The following is a 23,467-nucleotide window of genomic DNA, read 5'->3' as shown; positions in this document are numbered from 1 at the left end:
TCCTTCCTTCCTTCCTCCCTCCCTCCCTTCTTTCTTCCTTCCTTCCTCCCTTCCTTCCTTCCTTCCTTCCTTTCTTTCTTTCTTTCTTTCTTTCTTTCTTTCTTTCTTTCTTTCTTTCTTTCTTTCTTTCTTTCTTTCTTTCTTTCTTTCTTTCTTTCTTTCTTTCTTTCTTTCTTTCTTTCTTTCTTCCTTCCTTCCTTCCTTCCTTCCTTCCTTCCTTCCTTCCTTCCTTGCTTTCTTGCTTTCTTTCTTGCTTTCTTTCTTGCTTTCTTGCTTTCTCTCGCTTTCTCTCTCTTTCTTTCTTTCTTTCCTTCTTTCTTTCTTTCTTTCTTTCTTTCTTTCTTTCTTTCTTTCTTTCTTTCTTTCTTTCTTTCTTTCTTTCTTTCTTTCTTTCTTTCTTTCTTTCTTTCTTTCTTTCTTTCTTTCTTTCTTTCTTTCTTTCTTTCTTTCTTTCTTTCTTCCTTTCTTTCCCTCATCTTAAACCCAGTTCATTCTGAAGCTCATACATTGGACCACAATAGCTCCCTGCCCAAGCTCCACTTAATGGATGTAGTTTGGACCTACCTGGCTTAGAGTGAAAGTCAATGGTAACTGTTTCTCTTGGGAACAGCAACCCTGAGGGTCTTCCCCCTCAGTTAGATTTTTTTTCTTTTTTCTAATTAAAGGTGCCATCCCTTGACTCACTTCTTAGAGACCTATTCACTGAATGGATGTTACCTCACTCTAAGCGAGTACCTGAAAAGACTAGGAGAGTTACTACCAGTAAGACACCAGATGTTCAAATCCCTAGATTCCAAATTGGCTTGATATTTTACATAAACCCTACACAATATGATCAAGTCTCTCAATTAATTAAAACAAACTTCCTAACAAACCTGAGACCTTTAATTGGCTGGTTTAAGGAATATCCACACAAGAAATGCTCACATCTAGATGTTAATTAAATGTAGATATTCTCATCTGATAAATGTACCAGAACTAAAGGGGTGGGGTCACCCTCACATACATGTACACAGAGATATAAATATTCTTCAGGCCCATCTTCCTCTGCTACCTTATTAAGCAGTGGAGGTGGTCTTGGTCTTTCAAGGCTATGCCAGGAAAACATCACATCTAGAAGTAAGGGCTTGGTAATGACCTATATGTCTGCCATCTATGGATCAGCCTAGCTGAGAGTAGATTAGCTTCTCACAAGATTGGGCACAGAATGCCTTTTTTTGGACCACATAAAGTATTGAAGACTGCATATTGGCTCTAACACATTTTTAACCAATTAGTATTATGTTGGGTTTTGGAAACTGGGGGTACAATGATAAAGAAAATATTCCCTGACCTAAAGGTATTTGTATGCTAGTCACTTTGACTGCCACAAAGAAGTTAGAGTGTTCATTGATGGCAAAGAGGTGGTTTAGTGCATTGTGTTACACTTTAACTCACTGAATCATGAGTTCAAATCTTACCTAACATACATACTAGCTGTGTGACCCTGGGCAAATACTATCTGCATCAATTTCTGTATTTTTAAATGGGAGATAATAATAACTTCCATCTCCCGGGGTTATTATGAGGATAAAATGAGATAATATATGTAAAGTATTTTGCAAATCTTAAAGCATTTTATAAATGATAGCTGCTATTATTTTTGTCCACACCAAGGAAATCATGGTGGATCCTCGCCATATTGAAGTTTATATATGTGTATAGTTAAAAAAAAAAAGTTGTGGTTTAAAAACCAGAAAAGTAAATTGTGTTCATATATACATACATATAAAAGATTATTGTGCATATAAATTATCATATAATTATATATTATATATAACATATATATAATATAAGTTTCTGTATGTTTTCAAAGACTTCAGTGATCTCATCAATGTCAGTGTCTCTCCAATATTACTGACCACAAGGCATTTGCCTTCTCAGACTGAAATTCTTATCCATATTCTCCTATAAATATCTCCCATAGAAGATCTCCCAGGGCTTCTAGGAGCCTTCTTCCATGTCTTTTCATATTTCATGGGAGCCAGTTCAACATTTGGCCTTTCTCTCACTCTTATTACATATCTTGGGCCACCTCCTTCTCTAATCACACACTTCTAGGGATCTTTTATGTAACTTCTTACACAAAAATAATATGTTCTCTGTACCATGATTAGCAGCTACTCTATTTACATAGGTGTGGTTTTATGTCAGGGAACAGCTTAGTGTTGTTGAAAATAATAAATAATTTCCCAGATACAAACCAGCCAGTTTCTTTGTTCTGTTTGATTCTAAGCCCTACTCAATGTCCTTCTATAGCATTTCTCTGAAATAAGTATGCTGAAAATGATTCAATGGATTGCCCATTCCATCGCACATTATACTTTTGACATGATACATACATACATACATATATACACACATGCATACATACATATACAGTATGATTTTAGGGGAGAAGCTGTCTATGTATTTATATGTGTTTATATGAAGAATAAGACATACATACACACATGTACATTTGTATTGCATACTTACATACACTATATATTTACAAATTTTCTTTACCAAAGTCATGGTTCATTTATATAAATTTGTGCATATTTTTGTGATATGAACGTATCCTTGGAGGATACCAGCAGCTAGGATGACTTCTTTTTCTAGAAGAAGGAATAAAATATTATACTTTCATAAAAGCAATTTTCAGAAATCTCATTTCTCCCTTTGTTGACAGTAAAATGATTTTAAATATGACTCATATATACTAGTTAAATAACTGCATAGCTGGCACTAATATAGTAATATTCAGTCTTCATTCATTGTCTGTTTTATTCTATAAGATGACAGTAGTGGAGAAGGAGAGAATAGCTGTCCTCAAACAGAGGGTTTTTTTTTTAATCATCCTACCAGTATGGCACATATATTCCATTATAGCTTTGAGATGAATATCTGGGTATATGAGGAATGAGTTCATACACACACACACACACACAAACACACACACGCAAATAATCTAACATAGGAGCACAACATACATAAAGAGAAATATTGAAATAATTCCTTCTATAAAGTATTATACAAGACATATAAGAGGGACTGCCATTATCTAAAGTTTTCTCTTCTTAATAAAACAACTAATGTTAATTATTTGAAGCCAGAAATTTTCTGTTTCCCTTTCTATTCATTTAAGGGAGACAAAAAGGGGAAAAGATATAGAAAGGAAGAGGAGAGGAGAAAGAATGGCAATTGATAATCAATTGGAAAGGACCCCAAAACTCATTTAATCCAACTTGTATTCAAACTTTAAAATCTGTGATAACCTAACATAGTCTATCCTAAGCTCTGCTTATACCCTACCTTATAGGGTTTTATGAGGAATGACAGGTGTAGGGACTGGATGGACCTATGATTTCATTGGTAAGAGGAATTCTCAGATGAGAAAGCTCCCTAACAATGCAGTTTATTACTCTTTCTGTAAGAGTCCTAGAGAGTTGGATAGAGTTCTAAGCAGCTAAGTTATTTACATAGGGATCCCATAGACAGTAGGTGAAAGAATGGAAAGGAATTGGGTTTTTTCTGACTTTTAGACTGGCTCTCAACTCACGATACCAGTGATATCAACTCAGACCAAAATAGATACCTTCAGGTGGCATATTAACTTAGAAACTGTGTTGTATTTTTATTTATTTTGCTAAACATTTCCTAATTATATTTTACTCTTGTCTCAATAGTCACTAGAACCATCAGGGTTTTTCTGGGTACAAGCAGTCCACAGGAGTTTTTACACCTTGTGCTATAACTGGAAAGAAGCAAATAAAATAACCCTAGAAGTACTATAGAAAGCTGTTATTGATATTAAATAATTCAATAACAAGCAAACTAATTATTATTGTACAATACATGTCATTTTAAATATAACAAATATTTCTCAATAATAACCATAACAATAATAAATCCCTACATACATTATCATTTTTAAGTAGAACTAAGTATAGCTTTCTCAATTAAAATAGGAATAGAACCAAATTATCTTATCAATTATTTGATGTACATGTATGACATCAAGCTATGTGGCTGTACTAAAAATATAAATAATTTAACAGCTCCTTCAGCTTGTGAAATCTTTTCCCAATGATATCAAATTTCATTTGGATTAGGCAAGCATAAAATTCTTAACTTACACCAATGGAGATAGAGATGGAAGCCTGTGGACTTGAATCTAGAAATCACATGGAACCAATTGATGAAAGCAAATTCATTGAACTTCACCAGACTAGACACATTGCACATGAAGATACATTTTTAAAAGGCTACAACCGAACATGCTTAATGTATTAAAGAAACATTGTCTTCCTAAGATCAAAGATGAAGGGGCAGAATACATTTAAAGCTATTAACACCTATGCAATACCAGTCCTGAAAAATGGACCACAACAGATTTGGAAACCTGTACAATATTAGTGGAACTCAAGGTCCATCAATCAGGCTCTTAACCTTGATAGAGCCTGTGAGATGTTTTATATCGAAAACTCTATTTCAATATAGTTTATTTCTTTTGTAATTCAATGTACTTTATCTTATGCGCTTATAAAAGCATTATTCTTAGTGACCAGACTGCTAAAGAGGTCCATGCTACAAAAGGGGTAAAAAAAAAAACCATTTAAGGCACTGAAAAAAGATTAACACTTTCTCACCAAAAAAGAGGAAGAACACTGATCTCAGAAATTCTTAAAGTACATAAGAAATAGGTCAAAACCCAACAGAAACAATTTTAGAACAAACAGACATCAATCACTAAGCAATTGTAGAGGTTGTTTAACAGGAACACACTGGATTTGTCCAATATAATGGACAGTGGTCTAGTGCTGAATAGAGCCTCTGAAATGGCTAAGATCCAAGAGTAGAATCAAAACCCTATTGAATGCCATTCACATTAGCTCAGCAAATATGTCAACCAAGAGTCATCAGTTAATGAAGTATATCCTATGTGTGCCAGGCACTGTGCTAAGTGCCAGGGGGAATATTACTTGAAGCTAATTACAGAATCTCAGAGTTGGAGATGATTATAGGAATATATACTTAGAGAAATACTTCAAGAAATTATTTCAAGCTATTCATAGGATGACCAAATACTGAAACTGGAGCTTAAATATTTTGGCCACAGAATGAGAAGATGGGACTCATTGGAAAAGACCTTGCATGTTGGAAAAAAATTGAAGGCAAAAGGAAAAGAGGATGGTAGAGGATGAGATGGATAGATAGTGTCATGGAAACAATGAACATAAAATTGGCTGCATTTCAAGAGATGGGGGAGGCTAAAAGGTCCTGGCATGCTATGGTCCATAGGGTCATGACTAAATAACTGAACAACAACAATAGAAACATAGATTGAGAGAGAGAGAGAAGAGACCTTAGAGGGAATTGACTCCAACCTCTCATTTCACAAATGAGGAAACTGAGACACAAAGAATTTAGGTGACTTGCCCAAGGTCATACAGATAGGAAGTATTTGAGGTGAGATTTGAACCTAGGTTTTCCTGATTCTAAGTTCAGCATCCTATCTACTAGACAAAACTGCCTCACATATCAAATAAATGGTTGAGATGCAGAGATATTTTTGTGGGGGAGAAAAGGGATTTATTTTGAAAATTCAGAACCAAGTTGTTACTACCCCCTATTACAGAAAGATTATCCTTAAGGAACCCAGACTTTGTGATCAAGGTAGGTTACACAAGGAAATACGAGCTATTCAACACATCACTGCAGAATATAAAAAATGAGTACCTAATTACCAAACAAGATGTGACCTGGTGGCTAAAATTATATATCAGAAACTTGCTGTTATGTCATGGGTGGACAGCAGATTAATCCCTCTATCACAAATATGTACTTTAAAATACACAGGAGTATATGATAAACCCCCCTAAAAATCTACCATAACCCCAGGTCAAACTGTGCCCCAAATCCACAAACATTGATTCATAAAAACTTAGGAACATTGAAATGGGTGTAACCATAGCAAATGCTCAAAATCTCCAAGCTACTTAGGATAAGAAACTTTAAAGATATGAGGAAGAAGAAGAAGAAGGGAGAGCAAGAGAGGAGGAAGGGAAATGAAAGGGAAGGGGGAAAAGGAGGGAGAAAAAGAAGAGGAAAGGGAAGAGGAAGAAGATGCAGAAGGGGAGGAAGGGGAAGATAAAAAAGAAAAAGATGAAGAAGAGCTAAATGTATATAGTGCTTTACAAATATTTCTGCATGTTATCCTCATAACCATCCTTGGAGGTGGATGCTATTTTTATCACCATTTTACAGATGAGAAAACTGGGACAGGCAGAGGTTAAGTAACATGGTCAGCTAATGTCCAAGACTGAATTTATGCTAAGTAAATTTTCTTTCTGGCTGCCAGTTTATGGATCTATCCAATGTACCACCTATTCAACTACCCAACCTACCACCTATTCAACTACCCAACCTACCACCTATAAGAGGAGACCAAAATTGTGTGGACACAAGGTGAGGTGCCTGTTGTCCCTGTCATCCTGTTGACTTCTAGAGATGCATGGAGGATGCTTTTAGTGAACCTGAAAAAGATGAAGTTACAGCCTCAAATTTTTATTCAACTACAAAGAGTAATTATTTTATCTACTGGTGCAATACTCAATAGAATATTAACTATAAAAATAATGGCAGGATTTAATTTGTCCCACTACCATTTTAATCTGAACTCTATAAAGAAAAAAAAAGATGAGAAGAATGAAGTATTCACAACAACAGCCTTCAATGATTAAGAATTCACCTTTGGCAATCTATTATATTGGATGTCCCAAAAGTCTTAGTGCAATTTTAAGCTGTAGAATTTTTAAACTTCACTAAAATTTTTGGGCCACCCTATCTTTTTTTGAAAGAGAAAGTTCCTCCCTATATTGGTCCAAAATCTGCCTCCCTATTATATCTGTTCATTTGATACTAATTCTACTCCCTTCCCTGATACCAAACCTTATATGTTCCTCCAAATATTTCAGCTTGAGAAGGATTTTACTTTAATTGTGCTCCTTAAGATTGTCTTACAATTCCTGGAGAAAATATAGTAAGCTTGGTTTAACTTCAATGAAATGCAATTTTGTTCTTTTATCCATAGAATATTTACATTGAGTAAGTATGGTAGTCTGTCACAAGGAAAGCACCTTTCATTTAATTGTCTTGATATATTTCCAAAAAATTCTTAGGTGCCAACTCTATGCAGGTGAAACCAGGGAATTCACATGTTTACTCTATGTCCATATTATCTATCTATCTTTCTATCTATTTATCTGTCTGTCTATCTATCTATCTATCTATCCCTTGGTGTGTAAGATATTGTCACTATATCATCTATATGAGATACTCTGTGAGAGGGTTGCCTTAATCAAAAAGTATAGACAGGAAATATCCAGTAAATGTTTAGCTTTTTTTTTACTGTAGTAAAGTTAATAATTCAGAGATACCAAGATGTAAGGCAGCATTTTTTCTATAAAAATAATGATATATATAGCACTGTAAAGTTTGTAAAACAGTTACATATATTATTTTCTTTGATCCTCATAAACCCCATTATTTTCTTATTATCCCCTAGGGCCGTTAGGAGGCTTAGTAGACAAAATACAGGAGTTAGGAGTTAGGAAGACTCATCTTCCTGAATTCAAATCTGGCCTCAGACACTTACTAGCTACATGACCCTGGGCAAGTCACTTAACTCAGTTTGACTCAGTTCTTCATCTATAAAATGAGCTAGAGAAGGAAATGGCAAAGCACTCAGATATCTTTGCCAAGAAAACCCCAAATGTGGTCGCAAAGGGTTAGATGTGATTGAAATGACTCAACAACCATCATCACCATGGAAGATAAGTCCTATTGTTATCTCCATTCCACAGAAGAAGAAAGATTGAGAAAGATTAAATAATTTACTCAACGAAGACCTGTGGGAATATGGTGGTACATGTCCATAATCCTTGCTACTAACAAAGAAGGAGGCTGATGTATCTCTTGACTTTAGGAATACTGAGGTGTAGTAGGGCTAAAGCTGATCAGATAATCCTACTAGGACCAGGACACATATGGGGAACCTTCAGGAAAAGTTGGCCACCAGGCTGCCTAAAGAGGAAAAAAGAGGTTCAAGTTAGAAAAATAGCCAATATTCAAGCTTCAATATTAAGTAGTAAGCCCATTCATTGGGAAATGGCTGAATAAGTTGTGGTTTATGATTGTGATTGAATATTACTGTGCTATAAGAAATGATGAGTTCAATGATCTCAGAAAAACAAGACTTTCATGAAATAATGAAGAGTGAAATGAGCAAAACCAAAAGAATATTTTATATAGTAACAGTAATATTGTTTTAAGAATGACTTTGAGAAAATAGGCCATTTTGACTATTATGAATACCTAAATTAACTATGAAGGACATATGAGAAAAGACACTTTCTACACCCAGAGAAAGAGCTGATAAATAGAAATATGTATAAAATAATTACAGATACACTTAACTATTTGTGTCAAATGGTAGCAGTCTCTAGGGCAGGGATAGGGAAGGGAAGGAAAAAAGGAGAGAATTCACATTATGGCTTTATTATATATTTAAAAGGAATAGCAAGTTGTAAATAATAGATCTGCAGTTTCATGTGCAATCATCTTTTTTACTATACTATATTGTGAAAATGCTTGTTTTCTTCCATAAATTTAAATGTTTTATATATGCATATATGTATGTGTATATGTGTATACACATAGACATATATACATGCATACAAACACATACATATGAACATACATTTACATATATGTATATATGTGTGTATAGTAGCAAACCACAACAGGCATTTTTACAATTCTCAAAGTTGTTTTGTTTGCAGATGATAATTAGAATTTTGAGTATATGGGATTATGTTTTTGCCATTGGTAGATGAAAATAAATTTTAAACATTTGTTTTCATGAAAAAAAATATATGTGATGTTGGTCACATAGAAAAAATGCTAAACTACATACATATTATATGTGCATATATGAGAGAGAGAAAGACAGAGACAGAGAGACAGAGACAGAAACAGTAAGAGAGAGGAAGAGAATGCTTGGAGGCACTTTGCTATCTTCTCTCTATATAAGTATATGTCCATAATGTATTTATCTATCCATCTATCTATTTAATTTATTTATCTATCTATCTTAGGACAGCACCTTTTAAAAAGTTGTGATACAAACACATACATATATCCATATTGTGTGATTTTATATTTTAAATTGTGTATCTTTATCTTACTCAAGCTGGAAGTGCAGAAGCCAGTCATGGACCAAATACCAATACTACACACACACACACACACACACACACACACACACACACATAGATATGTATGTGTAATTTGCAATTAAACACTTCTAAGAATTGTAAAAATGCCTATTGTGGTTTGTCACTACATTGGGAGACCAATGTAAGGGGTAAGTTTAAAAAAATTAACATTATAAAATCAGGTCAAAGAATAACCACTTACTCATGTATATGATCTGTTGATCACATTAATTTCTAAAAATCAATGAATTGTATGCTTCTATATGTCTTATAATGTTTATTTTTAAAATATCATAGAACTATCCCAAATTTTACTTGTTCTTGTAATGACTAAAAATGTTCTCCTTTTTCTTAGGGGAAGAAGAACAGCATTGAGCTTTTTGTGTCTCCAGTAAACAGGAAAACTGGAATTCCTGATGCTCTCTCATCTGAAGAAGTGCTACGTTCTCTTAACATCAATGTTTTACATCAGAGTCTATCTCAATTTGGAATTATAGAAGTCTCACCTGAGGTATGTTATAATATGGAAGATTTAATACAATTCGTATATGCCACAAAATTGGTCACTATGTTAGGAAGGAATAGGCTTTGGCCTACCAAAGCAAAATATGAAAAAAACATAGTATACTTTCCTACAGATGCATTATCTTACCAATGAAAAAATGATATAATTAATCACAGTTTCTTTTTCAATGTTCTTTGAAGGTAAAATGCTTTTTCATGTCCTGTACTCTGATTTTTGACTCTCTTCATTCACTCCTTGGCAAAATTTCCTCACAATTTCAACTGCCTCCAGATTGCTACTTCTATCTCCAAATTTGCATGTCAGTATTACATTTACATTTACAATGCATCTTTCAAACTCTTATTTTCCAATATTCCAAAGAGTTTTACAGTTCCCCAAATACAATACAACTTGCTTTCCATCTAACTTTACCTCATTTTCTTTCTATATTTTGTGCCCCAAATATAGACTTTGATGGACAAGATCTATAGGTTGTTTGTTATAATGCATATTGTAATCTAGGCAATGACTATTAATCATCCACTTGGTCTTTCCTGTGTGGATGATCAGATTGAATTCCTTTGGTTACTACAGAGTTTTGTAAGAAGTCAGAAATTAAGAGTTAAAATCAGTCTAGAAGCATTTTTAAGTATCTACTTTGTATCAGGCACTGGGCTAAGCACTAGAGACACAAAAAAGGAAAAAGACAGTCCATTATCTCAAGGATTTTACAGTCTAAAAGGGGAGACAACATGTAAGCAATGATGAACAAGATATAGACAGAATTGTAATTAATCTCAAAGGGAAGATGCTGAGATTAAAGAGGACTGGGAAAGGCTTCTTCTGGAAGGTGAGACATGAAGGAAGCCCAGAAAGCTGTCTGACAGGGATGGGAGGGAGATGATTCCAAGCATGGGAGACAGCCTGGGAAAATCCACAGAACAGGGTGATGTAGCATTGTGAAGGTGAGGAACACCCTGAAGGCCAGTAACGCTGGATTTCAGAGTGTCTAGAATTGAAGAAGATATAAGAAGTCTGGCAGGGCAGGAGGTGTCAATAAGGGCTTTAAAAACCAAATCAAAGATTTTATATTTGGTCCTACAGGTGGGAATCACTGAAATTTGTTAAAAAGAAGTGACACAGTCAACCTATGCTTAAGGAAGATGATAGGGCAGAGTATTACAGGAAGGAGAGACAGTTAATGCAAAGGCATGGAGATGGGAGAAAGGATGTCAGTAGCTGTAACTTAGATTGCATAGAGGTAAGGAAAGTGTTAGAAGACCAGGAAGTTAGCAAAGGGCCAGGATATAAAGAGTTTTAAATGCCAAAACGAAGAGTAAATATTTGGTCCTGCAGGTAATAGGGAGCCACTGGAGTTCATTGAGCAGGGGGATGACATGGTCAGAATTTGTACTTTCAAAAATTACCTTAGCAGCTGAGTGGAAGATGAATTAGAGGAGAAGGAGACCTGAGACAAAGAAACCAATTAAAAGGCAATTGCATTAATTTAGATGCAAAGTGATTAAGACCTAGACTAGGGTTGTGGCTGTATGGGTACTTTATGAGACATATTATAAAGTGAGAAACAGCAAGTTTTAGCAATGAATTGGATATGAATGGTGAATGAGAGGGAGGAGTCAAGGATAACAATGAGTTTGCAAAGTCTGGGTGAGTGGAAAGATGGTAGTGCCCTCAACAGTAATAGAGAAGCTCAGAAGTTGCTATTTGTCCTTCATTCTCAAAGAGGACCATGGCATCGGGAACATGATGCAATGATTTTCAAGTGAATGGGATTTAAGTGAGGGAGAGCTGTGCAAGGTCACCAGACTCACTTTCTCCTTCCAAGCCATTTGGGTTCAGTGGCAAGATATAGATAAAGATGACTGGAAATGGCCCCCTCAGAAGTGGGAAGGGTTGAGTTCTGTTTGGGTTCTATTGAGTTTGAGATGTCCTTGGGATATCTGATTCGAGTCATCTAAGAGAGAGTTGGGAATGTGTGGCAATAGCTTATGAGAGGGGCTAAATCCATTCTCCCATTATACAAAGGAGCTAATTTTCTAAGGACTATTTAGGGACAAAAAGAAAAACTCACTCAAGAAGATGATTTTTTTGCTTATCTGATCTTCTTTTTAATTTAATATCAGAGTCAGAATGTCTTATGCATTGCTTGCTTTCATACATTTCTTATGAATTCTTATACACTGTGAATACTCAAATAGTATTATAATGCAATATTCAATTTACACACTGTAGATATTAGAATATTATTTAATGATTAACTATTTAGTGATAGGAACAAGGTTTGGATCTCTGATTTACTTGATATAGGGAACTCCTGAATGAAGAAACTCTTCATATCAATGCAGGTGGACAGCTCCTTCAGAGCACTAAATCTAAATGACTTTCCCAGGTTCATATAGCATATACATCAGGAGTAGAACTTAAACCCAGATCTACTTATTTTACAGGCCAGTTCTTTATTTACTATACCATATTGCCTTTTATGGGAAGGTGAATTGTACCTCTAACAAGTGTATTATGCTTTAATTTTGACTACTATTTTCCATGAGAAAATGTAAATCTTTTTGCAGATTTATGATCATAGGGGTTTAGATCTAGACCAGGAAGATTGGAGATTATTTGGTCCAAATCTCCTCATTTCACAGATGAGGAAACTGAGACCCAATGAAGGTTAAATGACTTGTCCAAGATAACACAGGTAGTAAGTATGGAGGGCTAATTTTGATCCCTAGGTCCTTCAACTCCACAACCCAGAAATGAAGAGTTAGAGGAGTTTCCATTGTATCTGACCACTCAAATGTCAATAAATTCCAAAAGTCCTGCACTTTAAAGCAGGAAGTCAACTTTCCCTAATACTTACTTTCTGTGTGGATGACCTTGGTGACCGTCCCTGGAGAGACAGATAGTTAACCTTGACAAAAGAAGCATAAACAGAACCATAATTCATGAATTTTGGTTGTCTTTTCAAACTGAGTTCATTGACTTGAATTCTTTTTAAAAAATTTTTCAATTTATATAGCATGGTTATTCTGTGAAGATTTAATTGAGGCTAATGGCATCTAAAAATTCACTCATACACAGTGATATGAAATCTGTAGAAAAGAGTATAAGAAAATATCTAGGAGAACTATGCTATTAGATATAACTGTACAACTTAGCTAAGTATGCCACTATACCTGATAATTGTCAAATTTATATTCCACTTTGTGTGTGTGTGGGTGCTCACAGTCTCAGCATTACTTCTTGTACTTAAATCCAAAATTCTGGGCCAATCAATTAATTGACATTTATTAAGTGCCTACTATGTCCTAAGCACTAAGATATACAAAAAAAAGCAAAAGACAGTCACCGCCCTCAAAGGAGTTTACAATTTAATTGACAAGACTTGGTGTACAAGGCAAGAGAAATATACTTCAATTGTCAACCTGATTGTGTCTATAGTGCCATTTGGATCAGGGCAGAAAAAATGCAATCCGTCTGTTTCACTTCTAACCAATAAGTTATTTATGTGGTCAAGATGCCCAAGAGGATTTCAAGAGCCAATTATTAAATTTTCAGTGTGAGTATTTATACCTCTGAAATCAGAAAATGCTAAAAATCAGGGCTTGATCTGTTGTTTTGTTGATTTCTAGACTTAAGAAAGTGATGGGAAAATGTTAATAATATAGATTAAATTTAAAAGTACTTTGTGTATATACTCCCCTCCCCCAGGGAATCTGGTTGTTAAATATTTACCAGCACACCCCTACATATTCTAATCTTTTCTAAGTACAGGGGTTCATACTTGAATATGCACAAAGTATTAAAATAATCCATCAATCAATAAGCCATAATTAAGTACCTACTATAGTATATATGAGTATGTATATATTCATTTATATGGGCCAGGCACCATTCTAGATGCCAGGGATATGAAGATTTAAAAAAAATGAAATAGTGCCTGCCCTCAGAGAGCTTGCATTTTATCCATAGTAATTTGAGCCAACCAAATATTTTAATATTATATCCACCTTATAGCAGACAAGCTCACAGTTCTTTCTAAAAGGTGAACCCAGAACTCCTGAAGAAATATATAAGATTAAGGCAGTAAATTGACTCTGCTAAAGTTGACAGAATCTTAAAGGTTGAGCAAGAAGGGACTTCCAAGATCATTTAATACTAGTCCAACTTCTTCATTTTACAGATGAGGAAACTGAGTCTCAGAGAGGTTAAAGTGACATTCCCAAGGTCACACAGATAGTAACAGAGCTGGGATTTGAATTCAGATCATCTGACTACAACCCCTCCCCCCCCTTTCTATTGCACAAACACTAATTAGGTGGAAGTACATGGGAAAAAAATGACTTAAAAAAATAAAAACAGGATGTTGCTATGAACTTAGCTGTTGATTATCATGCCTCTCTTGGGTCTCTTGAACTTCTGTACAAATATAATAACTCAACCTCAGTTTGATCAGTGAGAAGGATATTAATGACTAAGAAAATATAATGACTCAGTTCAAACAGTTCAAAACACCCAGAAGAAAAACTAGGAATTTTTCCATCTGGGGCAAAAAACAGCTGGGAGGAGATGGTGGGGGGAAATAGAAGGCAGCCTGGGGAAGTGTGCAAAGGGCAATCCAACCAGGCAGAAGGGATACCTCCTCAACCCTTCAACCCAGCTTCTTCACTGGTTCTGTGGACTGCCTCCCCTCCAGCTCCTATGGAAACATGAGCCAATATAGAATCTTCTGGGGGAGTGGACAGTGTAACCTATCCCCTTCCCTTCCCCCTCTCACTTCTTCTGGACCACAGTTCTCTTTGTCCCCTCCTAAGGCCCTCTTTGCTTCGGGACAGTGCTGTCCAGTGGAAAACCATGAGGACTGATGGGCATTGGGATTACCGTGCCCAGACTACCTAAAAGAGAGGAAAAAAGCATGCTCCCAAGCTTGGGAGGAAGCCTGCCTTGCTTCCCAATGTAGGCACCTCAGGCAAAGCCCCAGCTACCCTGACCTAGTAAAGGTTCTGAAAACATCTGTCTCTTTCACTGCAGGGGGAAAGTTAATTGAATATTCTGCCATCATCAGTGCTTTTGGTGGGGGGAAAAACTAACTTTAACTACCAAAGTGAGTAGGGTTGGGGCAGGAAAAAAGACAAGGACAAGTTAGGCATAGGGAATGAAATTAATGTCTCTTGGTGGAGTCATTTCAGTCATGTACTACTCTTTGTGACCCCATTGTGGGTATTTCTTGGCAAAGATAATGCAGTGGTTTGCCATTTCCTTCTCCAGTTGTAAATTTTATAGATGAAGAAATTGAGGCCAACAGGATTAAGTGACTTGCCCAGGGTCCTACAGCTAGTAGATTTAAATCTGAGGCCAGATTTAAACTCGAGATGAGTCTTCCTGACTCCAGGCCTAGCACTCCCCACTGCACCACCCTTTTATGTAGTTACAAATGTTCTAATCACCTTTCATTGCTTCTATTTGATCATCTAATGTTTCATGAATACCCTCCAAGTTCATTTTTTACACAAAGGTTTACATTAAGTTGCCACAACCAAAAGAACTAATCTCCCTCCCAGAGTTTCACCTGGTTTCCTACAGGGGCTTTATTTTTGTCTAACCTAGGTGTAGTTATCAAGACAAGGCTAACTGTGACTAAGCTCAAACAAAGAAGGCAAGGCAATACTGGAACCCACAATTTTTTTTTTGTACTCATGTTCCATTTCTAACATCACACATATATCTTTTCATTCAATATGCTGAAATCTTCCTGTGGTTACACAAGAAGGAAACTTAATGTTCCTATCATCATTTAGATAAACATCTAAACATGATTATTTAGATAAGCATCATGGATTATCTTATCAGGTATCAAAGAACTGTTGTGCTTCCTGAAATGTTAAACTGGACTTTATGATTTCATTGTTATAGGAACACAGGGTAAGGATACTCCCTCTACCTCTGCAAATCAGCATCTCTTTGGCAATTTATAGTCCTAGAGAGTTGCCTGAGACACTGAGAAATTAAGTGACTTGCTCAGGGTCACACATTCAATATAATCAAAGGGATGATTTGAACTCGTGTCTTCAAAATACAACTAAGGTTAACTTTCTATTTGTTATGCCAATATTTAAGACACTAAAAAGATAACTGACATATTATTATTCCAATTGAACTTCACCAACTCAGATTACTAAATGCAGGTATCATTATTGGCATTGTACAGATGAGGAAACTGAGAGTCAGGTTAAGTGGCTTGCCTCTATTTGTACATCTAGGCAGTGATCAAATGAAATAATATTTGCAAAGCTCAATGCCTGGCACGCTTAATAAAATGCCTGTTCTCTTCCCAACCTTCCCCTTAAGTGGCAGAGGTGGCATTCTAGCCCAGGTATCTCCTGACTCCAGGTCAGTACACCCCAATACCTCTATCAGAGGATACAAGTCAAGAATTGTTTGTTGCCTTCCACAAAACTACATTTGGTAGTTATAAAAAATTATGTCTAATTTCAATAAATATTAATTTTTAAGACACTTGGGGGTATGATAGGGATCATGAGAAATCAAACTGAAAGTGTTATTCATTCAGTCTAATGCTTCTCCACAGCAGTCAAGAAGAAATAAACCATATTTGGGGTTTTTTTTTTGGAGGGGTACAGGGGTTTGCATCTCATTCCCCAATAGCCCTATCATTTTCTGTGTTCACAGCTGCTTTAAAAAATGTAATATCCCTGGTAATCCCCAAGGCTGGGATACTGCTTTAATCAGAATCAAACACAGCCGAATTATTTTTAAAGAAACAACAAAACAGGAGAGAGACCCTGCCAAAGCAGGTCCCTATCTGAATGCATCATGAGATTTCCTTCACACCTGTTTCACTTTTGCTTAAAGAGTGCGTTGGCTTAAACAAGCAGTGCTCCAAGGAAGACGTGAATTAGAGTGAAGGTGCTGAGGAAGGAGGCACAAAACAAGCCGAGCCCAGAGAGTGTGTGGAAGGAACTTCCTCCAAAGGGAGAAAACCCCAAGTGCCTTACCTTATGGACTCAGGAGTTACCAAGGAAGAGCTCAGGGGGAGCTCGCTTAGCCTAAAACCAGAATGTGGTATGCCGTGTGGGGGACTCAGTGAGAAGCCCGAACATCATTTGTGGATGTGTTCAGATTCAGCCTATAAACACTTCCCAGCTCCTGTGTTTAGCCCGGTTTGGGTAGCTGTGGGAGCGGTGAATGTCGGTGTGCTCTACCACATGGTATGGAACAAAGCTAAAAATATTGCCAGTTCCTGATAAGAACTTTAATCTATTCTCCCTCCTCCCTCCCCACCCCAAGCCCATTTCTCATCTAACACAAGGCTCTCTTGTTTTGCTTTCAAGACAAACGTCTTACAAGGACAACATGAAGCGGACAAGATCTGGAGCAAAGAAGGATTTTATGCTGTTGTCATTTTCCTCAGCATCTTTATCATGATCGTCACATGTCTGATGGTAAGTTCTTTCTTTCTTTTGCTTTTTTCACATGCCTAGCCCGCAAGCAACTGGCTGAAAGGGGCTGAGAGACAGAAGTAAGAATATTTAATCAGACCATTTATTATGTTACCTTACAAATATTTCATGTCTGACAGCAAAGTGATTACTCTAGGAAAGCCTATGGAATTATGGATGCTGGACAGTGTAATGAGACTGTAATTGCATTAGGGGATTCTAATAACTTGATCAACCAGAAGAGTGAAGCTTTTGAAAGTGATTTACTGAGGCCATCATAGCCTTCAATGTCATTAAATCTGGTAGCATGCTCTGGGCTTGCTTTATTTAATCTTCTACAGCATTGTTCGAAAACACATGCAAAAGAAACTGATTTATTTCTTGGATTGTTGACCTAGGTTAAAACTTATGACTTCCTTCCTAGGTAAAGAAGAGACCATATTATTGTGCTTGGCAATTGTTTACACCTCTCCCCCCAAGTATTGATTAATTCTGTTTTGTAAAGTGCCTTTGGAAACCATCATCTGAAATATAAGAATAGGGTCATAAAATATGAATCAAAGTTACCCGTTATAGACTGATTTTCTTCTCTGCTTTGTTGTATCCTGGATTTCTTTAGTCTGAGTACTTTTGCCATCGATACAAATCACAATGACTTGATGCCTTTTCATTCTGCAATTCTCTATGCATATCAATCATAATACTCATTCTCTGTACCAATTGTATTGAATTAGAATTAGATTCTTCTAATACCTCTCTTCTTTTGGGGGGGGGTGGGTATAGAATTAAGATTTGGATTGGTTTCTTTGAGAGAAATTTCCTCTGCCAATGCACAGCAGCAATTAAATTAAAGTCTGAGAAAGTTGCCTGGGGACTGAGAAGTCAAATGACTTGTCCAGAGTCAAACTGTCAGTATAGCTCAGAGGTAGGATCTGAACTCAGGTCCCCCTGAAACGGAAGCCCACTCTCTATCCATCATTCCCTGCCACCTCTAGTAACATTCGTGGTCTGTAGCAATTGCACTAAATTAGGAATTCATGTTTTTCTTCTAATGCCTATCCCTAATTACAGAAACAAAATCTAAACAAACTTCAAACCCATTACCAGTTTGTTCTCATTGGCACTGAAGGAGTTAAAATTTACCTTTCAGTTGAAACAATAACTGACTTAAAATTTTTTTATTTTATAAATTTTGTGGTTTCTCCTGTCCCATTGAATGTTTCCAAATGTGTCTTGGTGATATTTTCCTATAGGCTACATTCTTTTTTTAAAATTTAGCACATTTTAAAAATACTCATCGGTTTCTTAGAAGCTAAAAAGGAGACTTCATTCTATTTCTTTTGTTATCATCAATACCATCATCATGTGTTTCATCATTTGTTTGTTTTTTAATTTGTGCTCTCTCAACTGACTGGTATTTAAACAAGATAGGCTGAGACCTTTTAGTTTAAAAAGGCAAAGGATTGTATACAAAAAATCTCAAAAGTCTTCCTGCAGTTTTAAGATTAGTTCAGTTTTAAATTAGGCAGCTAGATGGATCAGTGGATAGAGCATTGGGCCTGGAGTCAGGAAGACCTGAGTTCAAATTTGGCCTCAAACACTTACTAGCTGTGTTACCCTGGGCAAGTCACTTAATCTCTGTTTGCCTTATTCACTGGAGAAGGGAATAGAAAACCACTCTAGTATCTTTGCCAAGAAAGTTTGCAAGAAAAAAAATAAACTAAGAGAGTACATCCTGTATCGCGTAGAAACTTTATGAAGTCATTATCTCTACAAGTGATCCACCCCATCCTCAAGTCCCAACACATTGTATGCCAGAAATTGATTTTGTTAATCAGTTGTGTAGAATTCGAAATTCATCTTCCCATAAAATCAACATTAGAAATGTTAGGTAGATTCCCTGATTAGTTCATAATAGCCTTGTTCGACCCATGATATAGTAGAAATAATTCATCAGCAATAAAAAAAGTACAAGGAATACATTTGCTGAATTAAATTGAGTATAATACTGTGTTATAATGTTAGCAAATCAAAAAAATGAGGAAGAACTAGAAACATAATTTTACTTATTTTGAATAGTGGTTCTGGAGGAAAAAGATGTTTAATTAGAGGAAGTTGAAAAGGAAGATTTTTGATAGGGATGTCTGGTCATTTGGGTGAATTTGGGGGACTGGTGGCACTGGTTCCTATTATGTCTCATTTCAATTCAAAACATGACATTTCCTTTCTCACCTCCTTGTACATCCCATGCATTATTCTGCTTTTCTTCAATGATTGAATTTTTTTTCTATTAAAAGAAATAGATTGCTAAAAGATCATTTTCTGAGGTAATAGGTCAGAATTGGAAGAGAAGGGAGTATGTGTCTGTGTGAGTAGAGGCATATGCAAATATACATTTGTACATGTATACATACATACATTTGTGTATCCACATAATACATAAGTTGGGTAGGAAAGAGAAGTGGGATAAAGCATATTCCACCTCATTTGTAACAATAACTTTCTTTTCTATTATTTTATTTTGTAGATTTCAATTTTATTTTCTCTCAACTCCCTCCCCCTTCCTTTTTAGACCAAAAGGTCCTAATCATTTAGTTTAAATCTCAGGAGAGGGAGCACAGGTGATGCAAAGTGATGATAAAAGAAATTATAGATTTAGAGTCAAAAGGGACCTTAGAACCATGTCCAACTCCTTAGTTTTACAGATGAAGGAACTGAGGCCCAGAAAATACCACACTGCCTCTTTAGATCATTTGCTAATAATAATAATAATGATAGCAACAACAATGATAAATGAAGATTGCAGAATACTTTACCCACACCATCACATCTGAGTCATACCCCAACCATCTGATGATGTAGGTCCTACAAGTATTGTTATCTCCATTCTCCAGAGTGGGGCACTGAGGCTGACTATGGTTAAGTGATTTGCCCATGGTTCCACACCCAGTAAATTCAACAAGTGTAATTTTATCCCAGGTTTTCTTGACTTCAAGTCTCCAATGTTATTATCCATTACACTTTGGGTCCATGGATAGACTTCACAGGATTTGTGAACTTGGAAAGGAAAAAAAAATAGATCTTTCTTTTCACTAACCCCTACCTGAAATTTGGCATTTCCTTCAATTAATAACGCAAGTGACATATCACATTATTATTAGAAAAACTTGTGATTTTATCTCTAATTAAAATCAGATATTTTCATATCACTATAGTTATTGAGATTTATTTTTCAACACTACTTCAAAATTACTTAAGTTATTAGATCTATCTCAATATAAATTATATCATAATTTTTCAAATATTTTGATATAATTAGTTTCCTTTGCAATCCTATTTATTTCATTTAATGTATTAAAAAAAAACATTACTTTATGGGGAATCTAGGTGGCACAGTGAATAGAGCACTGGTCCTGGAGTCAGGAGGAACCTGAGTTCAAATCCAGCCTCAGACACTTAACACTTACTAATAATGTGACCTTGGGCAAGTCACTTAACCCCAACTGCCCCTGTGAAAAGCAAAAAACAAAACAAAACAAAAAACCCAAAACATTACTTTAAGAAGGAATCCATAGGTTCTACCATATTGCTAAAAGATTCTATAACATAAAAAAAGTTTAAGAAGTCCATCACTACTTGGAACTCCTACTCAGTTTGCAAGTCAGATGCATGCATACATACATATTATGAATATATATTATATATGTATGTGTATATGTGTGCATGTAGGTATGACAAGGCTTACTGTAGATACCAAACAAAAAAAACCCAAATAATAAAAGTGACAACAATAACAAGACTAATTCATTGCTGACAAATCTACAGCAGACTATTACAGGAAATAAATCATTGGGGGTTACTTCACATCAGTGTTTCTCTAACTGGGCTGCAAAAATAAATGAATGAGGGCAGCTAGGTGGCACAGTGAATAAAGCGCTGGCCCTGGGGTCAGGAGGACCTTAGTTCAGTTCCAGCCTCAGACACTTAACAAACACACACACACACACACACACACACACACACACACACACATACACAAAACTAGCCATGTAACCTTATGTAAGTTACTTAACCCCAATTGCCCTCCAAAAGAAAAAAAAGAGAATAAATAACCCTGAAATATCCTTAAGCTTTTCTTTTAAAAGATGAATTTTATTGCATTGTTTATAAAAAGGCATTTAGAATCATTTTATAGAATTTTATCAAAAGGGTTCTGCCAATTTGTTTAAATTGTATTGTTTAAAGTAAATGGTTCTGCCATCCTCAAAAAGTTCAAGATCCACTGCTCTAAATCATAAACCTCTGCAGTTACTTTTAAGGAGGAAGGCCATCAGAAAAAAATGTTGCCTAGATTGGTCATAGTTTTAATGCAGTGTGACCCTTCTTATAAGCTTGTGTCATCTAAATTTTGTATTATCAAAGCAAAGACTTTTTTGAAGGTGTGGATGACCAGCATTTGTTTTCTTATTTGTGTGCTTAAGTTTTGGGATTTTTTTCCTATTGATGGTAGAATAATAGCTTTCAGACCAGATTAAAATCTAATATATGAGACATCACTTTCTGCCAAGATAGCTCTGGGTTTCTGATTTAGGAGTAAATGCAAAGAAGAGAGTTATTGATAGTTGTAGAAAAACATATACTCAAAGGACTGACTTTGCACAAAGCAAAATGCCATTGATTGTTGTTGTTGAATCATTTCAGTCTTCTCTGACCTCTTGTGAACCTATTTGGGGTTTTCTTGGCAAAGATCCTGGACTGGTTTGCCATTTCCTTCTACAGCTAATTTCACAGATGAGGAAACTGGGGTAAAGAAACAGGGGTAAGAGACTAGCCCAGGGTCACATAGCTAGGAAGTATCTGAGGCCAGATTTGAATTCAGATCTTCCCAACTTCATGGCCAATCTTCTATCCACTATACCACCTACTTGTGACATTGATTTACCCCTTCAATGGTGATCAGGATGGTACAAACACATGCCTTGTAAAATCTAGCTGAAAGAGTTGGAGGAATTTTCAGAAGAAACACTTATGGGGAACATGATAATGCTTTTCAAGTATCTGGAGGGTCTATCATATAGAAGACAGATTAGATTTGCTCTATTTGGCCCAGAGAGCCAAAGAGAAATTCATGTAAGCTGTAGAGAAGAAGATTTAGACTTAGTATAAAGACACATTTTCTGACAATTAGGGTTATTCCAAAATGGAATGAGTGGCCAGCCATGGAAGATAGGGAGTGTCCCTTCCTGAAGGCCTTCATATCACAGAATCCCAGATTTCAAGAGGTGGAACGGAGGTCAACAGTCATGTTGCTCAGCATTGACCTAAGAATTCCCACTATAAGTGATCATCTAACTTCTGTCTTCAAGGATGGGGAAACCATTAACCTCTCAAGGAAGCACATGCCAGTTTTGCTGTTGCTTAATCATTTTCTAATTTTAGTCATGCTCTTTGTGACCCATTTGGGGTTTCCTTGGAAAAGATGCTTGAGTGGTTTGTCATCTCCTTCTCCAGCTCATTTTACAGGTGAGGAAACTGAGGCAGACAGGGTTTAATGACTTATCAGGATCACACAGCTGAGAAGTGTCTGAGGCAGGAGTCAAACTCAGGTATTTTTGACTCCAAGTCTAGTACTCTGTCAACTGTGCCACCTTAATCACCTCAAAGTCCCAAAGACCTGCGTTCATGTCTCTCTGAAACACACTAACTGTGAAACCCTTGGTAGTCACATTAACCTTTCTATATTTGAGACAGTTCTCTAAAATGATAAATTGTAGAAAAGGTGCCAGTATTCATTGATAAAAATGGTTTCCTCGCCTATCCCAGTGCAGTCACAAGTCTGGTCGCTCTTCCTTTTACTTAGGGAGATTCTAAGCTACTTGAAATGATTCATTATAAAGCCAAGCTTGCCAATTTCTGTTGGATTACCTTAGTTAATTCTCCTGTTCTGGAGAAAGTTTTGAGGCTTGCTCAAGTGATTTATTTTAACAAAATATGCTATATGGCTGGGCAAATTCTGACTCTTATTCCCCCAATGTCAAAGGGAATTAAGAAATTAACTCAGAATTTTCTTCTAACATCACATTATTATAGTAACATTTTACAAATGCTCTATTTTTGTTCATCATTCCTATATACCACAGAGTTCAGTCATAATCAACAGAAATGAAAAATATATAATT

The 23,467-nt window shown here is 35.9% G+C and overlaps 1 protein-coding gene across 1 annotated transcript in view; it reads left to right on the top strand.

Moving 5' to 3' along the window:
• The window catches only part of PTPRR (protein tyrosine phosphatase receptor type R), a 380,321-nt gene that overhangs the window by 181,215 nt on the left and 175,639 nt on the right, over positions 1 to 23,467 (top strand). Inside the window, exons 4-5 of the mRNA XM_069081929.1 lie at positions 9,658 to 9,813; positions 17,181 to 17,291. Coding sequence (XP_068938030.1) covers positions 9,658 to 9,813; positions 17,181 to 17,291 — 267 coding nt within the window. The remainder of the gene's footprint in view (positions 1 to 9,657; positions 9,814 to 17,180; positions 17,292 to 23,467) is intronic.

This window comes from Petaurus breviceps, unplaced genomic scaffold (assembly GCF_028583685.1).
Source record: "Petaurus breviceps papuanus isolate PSGF00001 unplaced genomic scaffold, PetGlider_PUasm1.0 156, whole genome shotgun sequence".
Lineage (NCBI taxonomy): Eukaryota > Metazoa > Chordata > Mammalia > Diprotodontia > Petauridae > Petaurus > Petaurus breviceps.
Note: the sequence above shows the minus strand (reverse complement) of the source record. Positions and strands in the feature narration are given on the sequence as shown.